We start from the raw sequence: 7,091 nt of genomic DNA, 5'->3' as shown, positions 1-7,091 counted from the left end.
TTCTTTCAATTTAATTTTTAAGTGTCTTGTAAATATAATTTTGTATTTGTTGTTTTCTTCACATGGCTTACTCTTCGGCCTTCTTACAATGAGACAATTCTCTTGCACTTACACTCATACATTGCATTATTTGTTGTTTGGGCCCGATTTAATTGTTCCATTACTTTGAATCCCCATTCGATAAAATGTACCCCCACTCCCCTGGCATGTAATAATTTTACTGTTTTATTTCTTTATTGCTTGACTGTTTAGTTAGCTACTAACACAAGAATAAAATCAACCATTTCCAAAAGACCAAAAATAAGACTCGATCCAACGTCGAGTATTTTCTCAATAAACAAATCAATCCATTTCTCCCTCCTGTTCCATTCCGTTTCTCTCAAACTTTCATCAAATGCTTGATCTAACGTCAAGCCATTTTTCATAATAAAAACTCAAAAAATATTAATTCATATTTAAGACCTTTTCAATAAAGATGGAAGTGGAATATGGTGGATGCCGTGCACTCTTGAGATTAAGAGTCGAGGTGGATACCCCACCTATCTTAGCTCTCGCCATCATCCAAATTTATCTATTCTATTTCTCTCAAACACTCATTCAAATGTTTCTCAATCACTCATCAAATGCTTGATCCAACATCGAGCCATTTTCATAATAAAACCCAAAATACTTAATTCCTATCTAAACACTTTTCAAATAAAGATGGAAATGGAACGTGGTGGATACCACACACTCCTGAGATTAAGATTCGAGGTGGATGCCTCGCCTATCTTAGCTCTCGTCATCGTCCAAAATTGTCAATGCGGTTTCTTCAAACCCTTTCTCAATCAAACCTCAAAACACTTAATTCTTATTAAATATTTTTTTGCAAATAAGATGGAAATGGAACGTGGTGGATACCACACACCCCTGAGACTAGGATTCGAGATGGATATCTCGCTCATCCAAGTTCTCGCCATTATTCAAAACACATCAAACCAATCAATTTCTTTTTCTCGCCGCCGCGCGATTGACCCTTCAAACCCTTTCTCAAACGAAAGGTACTTTGTTTCAAAACAATGCAAGGCAATGTTTTTCCACCTGTTTTGGGTAGTCCAACAATGTTTTCGTCGATTTGACACAAAGTAGCTTTCGATAAAATCGACCAACAAACAAACATTTTTCTATCCAGAACTGCGTAAGCCTTGATTTCTCTGTTGAGATACGTAGGAGCAGGATTTGTAAATCTTGTCAGGCCCATTAATAAAAAACTTAGGTTTAGTCCTTCGTCAAAAAATCCAAAAACATTCTCCTCTCTTCTATACTTCCTTTCCCACCTAATAACTTAAAGCCTAACATTTCAAACTAACACTAACGCGCACAACTAACCTAACGGTTCCTGTTGAGTACAACGGACGTGAGGGTGCTAATACCTTCCCCTTGCGTAATCGACTCCCGAACCCTGATTTGGTTGCGACGACCATAATCATTGTCGTTTTGTCTTGGGTTTTATCGATATTTCCCCTTTCCTTTTTAGGAATAAATAAAGTTCGGTGACGACTCTGTTCAGTCCATCATTGCGAGCGTGCGGTCGCGCTTCGCTAGGTCGTGTCTCTCATTTCCCGAGGTACGACAGGTAGTAATATATCAAATTATCTTATTAAAAAGTATAATGATAACAAAGTGATGAATAGTGAAGGAGATATAAATCTCCAAAAAAAAAAAAAAGTCCACTAAAACATAGGACAATAGTATTGATAAAAGCAATAAAACAAAATGTACCTTCAAGAATACACAATTTGGCTAGAACAAGTAAAATCTAAATGTAGTATAATAAGTGGTTGATTTTTATAGCATATAGACTCTCTCTAATTTGTAGAGGCATCATCATAATGATGTTTACCAAATTCATATAAGAAAGCCAAATTGCATTACATGAAAAGAAGGAAAAAAACAGTGCAAAGTAAAATTAAGAAACCAAATGCTAGAACAAGAAAATATATCCAATACAACCATTACAGAATTTACACATAAACTTTAAGAAGATACTTAATTATGGTTAATCAGATTAAATATGTTTTTAATTTTTATAAAATTTATAGAGGCAAAACATATTAAACTATTGTTGCTCTCTTCTTCTAATTCACATTTTCATCTTAGAAAGAATATGATCTAGTGAAGACCTTTTTCCATGCCTTCAAACTTAGAGACCTAACCCTAGTTAAAGATAAAGAAGGCTTAAAATCTTTGTGAGGAAAAGTTGGTAATGGGATTGGTGAGGATTGTGTTTGTGAATTTTCTAATGCAACATTGTCTTCTTGGTTCCAAAAACAAGCATCTTTTCTCTTGCTTCTAACTGTTTGTAACACATCAAATTTGTTGCAAATTCCCCAAACCGTCACCTTTTGTTGATAATGATCCACATTTATTGAGTATATGCCTGCCAAATTGCCACAAATATACCAATTTATATAAGCTAAAAAAACATATTAGAAAAAAAATTAAGAGGGTAGGAAAGTTTTAGTGAGTCTAGGAGGGTAGGAAAACCAATTTATGCATAGTAAGATGTCACCGAAAGTTATGTATAAGAACAATTGGATCCAATATTGGAGGCTTAAATTTGATATCATGCTAAATTAAAAGTTAATGATGTATAGATGAGCACAGTTTCTTTTTTTTTTACTCTAGAAATTGCTTAGCATAGAGAACAATTTGAATTGAAATAATACAAATATTCCGGTTCACACAATTAGTTTGACTTTGCAACCAATAGTAGTCCAGAATATTGTTAGTCTAGCTCTCTTTTATCATTCATTGAAAGAATGTGCTCGACTAGGAGTAAAAATTTAGTATAGATTATTTTAATACTCCATTCAACTTTATAGCCGATTTTATTTATAAAATACATTTTTTTTAGATACATTCAATAATCAATCTATTTATATTATATATAAATTAAATATATTAATTATTCAATATATTTAAAAAATAATATTTTTTATAAATTAGATCAAATGAATGGAGTATTAAATATCAAAGTCAAATACTAAACAAATTTCTTTTTTAGACTGTCAAATACTAAACAAATTTCTTTTTTAGATTGAACACAAGTGATTAATGCACTCTATATTTATCTATTCCTATACCCATTTCTTACATCAATATTTTCAATATTTATGTTCAATATTAATTTTTATTTTTAAAATTAAAAAATATTTGATAACAAAATAAAATTTAAAAATATTTTATAACAAAAGATATTTAAAAAAAGATATTTTATTTAAACTAAAAATTATTATTTTTAATTTAATGTTAAAACACAAATATAAGATTTTGTCATTAATCAATTATATTATTGCATTAATCACAAAAATATATGTTATTAACCACATATTTTATTTATAGATTATTAACCAACTTCACTATTTTATTAACTAATAAAATATATAATATTAATCATGTTCTCACATTACCTTATTATTTGGTTAATGATTTTTTTTTTAAAAATAATAATAATAATAAAAATAAAGTTGGTTAATATTGTGTAATTACTAGTTTATAAAATGGTTAATATTAACCAATTTTATTTTGGTATTTAACTTTTTTTTAATTTGAAAATTCAATAATCAAATTATAAATTAAGGTTAAAACTTTGTTAATATTATGTAAATAATAATTTAAAAATTCAATAATCATATTATAAATAAATGTTAGAACTTGGTTAATATTATTATTTTGAAAATTCAAAATTAAATTATAAATACTATCGTGTCACCATCCATTTGTTTTCACGCTCCACTTACCTTGTCCTAGACATGAATGGTGTGTTAAGAGTTTCACATCGGACAATATATGGCTTGAACATATATTTATAAGTAGGGATAATACTCGTCCTAAAAACCGATTTTATAAAATTAGATTATTCCAAATCACATTTTTTAACGAAAATTTATTAATGTAGATAAATTATTGATCTTTACAAAACCAATAATTTTTGTAAAAACAAATCTATAATAATAATAATAATAATAATAATAATAATAATAATAATAATAATAATAATTCGAATTTTAAAATTTAAAAAATATTTTTGTGAAATTCATAGGATGAGAAAATAATTTTTCTTCTCATTGCCGACAGCCCACTAGTAGCGATGTACAATGAACCCAGTACTATATGCTGTGAAGTTTGAAAGCCCATGTAAATAACATGAGGTGCAAAAGTGTTATGAAAGAGTTGGTGAGTAGTAAGATTTGCAGTTCACCTTTATAAAGTTGTACAAAATCATATTAAAAACACATTACATGAATTATTTGGTAGACTTTATTTCAACTTATCTTATGTAAAATCACTTATTATACGTCCATATAATCTATTTTCAGCTTGTTATAACATGGCCTTCAAAAGTCAAAACATGTTTATACAAATTATGCATGTCTTCAAAACTATCATAAAAATAAATATATGCTAAATTTACCTTTGAGACTTGATAAGCTTTTCTTGATTTTCTTCTCACAGCCATAAGAATACAAGGGTACCCTCATTTCAACATACTGTGCCTCCACAATGGTCTTGTAAGCTGGGACAATTTGCATGTTGGACATTCTCACAATTAAGTGCTTCAACTCACACACTATCTTGTTACCAAACAATGTGTCTCTCCAAGCCTTATATAAAGTTTTTGTTCAAGATATGGATCATGGACTCAAAAAATTCATTAGATTCTCTTTAAAAGAAGCTTTTCCTACTATTATCTTTTTCCTTTATCTTCTTTAACATTTGTTTCCTTTATCCTATTATTTTAAGACGCCTTTATGATATGTTGTTATATTGCCTTTAAAGTCATATTTTTTAAAATAAAAAGATTATATTTTTTGGAAAGTCTATTGTAATGTTTTTTTATCATTATAATTTTTTTTATAATTCAATAAAATTGTATACTTATTAATCCACTCTAAATTAGAGGTTTTACTATATTAATCACTTTAAAAAATATATTAAAAAAATTTAGAGATTAATAAATTGAATAAATACCTAATCTTGGATGTCGGAGTTTTATCCATATAACGACTCTTATGATTTGATTGTTGTTTATATTATTCTAAGGTTTTGTTTGTCATGATATTTTTTGAGCTTATAGTTTATAGTTTATAGGCTGGTTGCACGTATCGATAAGAAGTCACGCATCAGAAAAGATCGGGAGGAAATGTGCAAATTTGGCGTCCGATATCATAATGATTATAATTATACCTTTTTGAATAGGGAATCGACTCACACGTCTAACTCATTTCTTTGTCGTAACATATGAGCCTTTTAAGAGTTTGTTTCAGGCCCAAATATAATATTTTAATATTTTCCGCAATTTTCTATTTTGTTTTTGTTTTGTATTAAAAGCCTATTAGGATTTCTTTTTCTATTTTATTTTTATTTTGGATTAAAAGCCTATAAAATTCTTTTATGTATTTAAATACATTTGGGTGTGGTCGTCAATGTTATCTTTGATCATAATAAAATTAAAGTATTTTCTCTTTTGGTGGATTCCAAAACTTTATCTGACAGGTTTTTCGCTTGCAAACTAGTGTTTTTGTTCTAGGCTTACAGTTTGCTAATCCTTCGTGATTTCACGTTAGGTGGCATCTGAGCAGGTTTTCTCTTGTTCATATTCGTAGTTTAATCAGTTATGGGAGATCAACCATTGACCAGAGCAGATCTTAGGCAAATTACCACGACCCTAATTGCTTTGACTGAACAAATGGTGACTTTAACAACTCAGGTAAAAATGCCAACAACAACGGGAACCAACAAAGAGACAGGAGAAAGGAATCAATTTGGGTTTTGTGGGGTAGAAACAATCGTGTTGTTATTGCTAAAAAATCGAGTTATGAAGAAGAAAACCCCGACGAGGAAAAGACAATTGATCAAGGGAATCAACATAACCATGATTATCAAATGAATGTTGGTATTCCATTATTCTACAGAACGATGGGAATGGGGGAGTTTCTGGATTGACAGATCGAATTTGATAGATTCTTCGACGTCATGGGCGTCCTTGATAACAAGCAAGTTAAAATTGTGGCGATCAGGTTGAAGAGTTATGCTACTGTATGGTGGGATAAGCTTGTTGTTAAGAGTCAAAGGCAAAGAAAATGGTCGGTATGATCTTGGAAAAGAATGAAATATTTAATGCAGGATCAGTTTTTACTTGAGTATTATGACTGTCTTCTTTATAAGATATACATTGAGTGTGTTCATGGAAATATAATTGTAACATAATACACATATAAGTTTTGGCGTTTCTCTGAGCGTAATGAACTAGGAGAATCAAAGAGCCAAAAGGTAGCGTGATACATTAATGGCTTAAAGAGATCTTTGTAGGAGAAGATGAGTTTGCAAACTATATGGATCGTGGTTGAGGCATCTAGTCTGGATTTGAAGGCAAGATTGATGGAGAAATCTCCTCGAAATTTCCCATCTTTTAGGTATTCACCCCATAATAACTTTGAATCAGTATGCGACAGGGAAAAGAGTGCAGCAACAAAGGATTCAAACCCTAAGAATAAGAGGACTAACAGCCATATATAGGTGTGCGACAGGTTAAAACAGTAGTTAAGAGGTGGAATAATCCATATGCTAAACTCATTAGAGACACATGTTATCTTAGTAATGGAAGAGGTCACAGATCAAATATTTGTCCAACAAGAAGAGTCATTATTGTTGTGGAAGAAAAAGAAGAGGGAGAGGAAAGATAAGGACACATAGTTGAGAATATATAGTGAATATGTAAGGGTTGAGTTTCCAGAGGAAGAATATGATGAGAGGCTAAATTTTATGTTGTAGAGAATTTTATCAGCATCCAAAGAAGAAGGAAAACACAAGAACTTTTTTAAAACACGCATTCTATCAAGAACAATGTGTATACTATAATTATGGATAATGACAACATGGAGAGTTCGGTGTCACAAAAATTGATAGATTATTTGAAGTTGTCCATAGAACCTCATAAAAAGTCATACAGTTGAGTATGAAAGGGATCCCAAGTTTGAGTAACACTAGCTTGTAGAGTTCCTGTCTCCATCGAAAAACATTACACAGAAGAGGTAGTTTGTGATGTT

At 30.3% G+C, this 7,091-nt stretch overlaps 1 protein-coding gene across 1 annotated transcript; it reads right to left on the bottom strand.

Annotated features, from left to right (window-relative positions):
- Nucleotides 1–1,808: 1,808 nt before the first annotated feature.
- On the bottom strand, nucleotides 1,809–4,769 carry LOC127118608 (heavy metal-associated isoprenylated plant protein 28). The gene is made up of 2 exons (XM_051048831.1): nucleotides 4,457–4,769; nucleotides 1,809–2,419 (listed from the first exon to the last, which is right to left on the bottom strand). Exons 1-2 carry the CDS (start codon nucleotides 4,581–4,583, stop codon nucleotides 2,136–2,138), a joined length of 411 nt encoding a protein of 136 aa, XP_050904788.1. The 5' UTR covers nucleotides 4,584–4,769; the 3' UTR covers nucleotides 1,809–2,135.
- Nucleotides 4,770–7,091: the final 2,322 nt, after the last annotated feature.

The sequence above is a fragment of the Lathyrus oleraceus genome, chromosome 2 (assembly GCF_024323335.1).
Source record: "Lathyrus oleraceus cultivar Zhongwan6 chromosome 2, CAAS_Psat_ZW6_1.0, whole genome shotgun sequence".
Classification (NCBI taxonomy): Eukaryota; Viridiplantae; Streptophyta; class Magnoliopsida; order Fabales; family Fabaceae; genus Lathyrus; species Lathyrus oleraceus.
The sequence above is the reverse complement of the archived record's forward strand: the minus strand, read 5'-3'. Positions and strand labels throughout refer to the sequence as shown.

What these genes read in the sequence shown, in the direction of transcription:
- LOC127118608 (XM_051048831.1), bottom strand. Translation starts at nt 4,583, where the DNA reads ATGTCCAACATGCAAATTGTCCCAGCTTACAAGACCATTGTGGAGGCA. An exon ending in AAGCTTATCAAGTCTCAAAG is followed by an intron (nt 2,420 to 4,456) that starts GTAAATTTAGCA and finishes GCAATTTGGCAG; the next exon opens with GCATATACTCAATAAATGTG.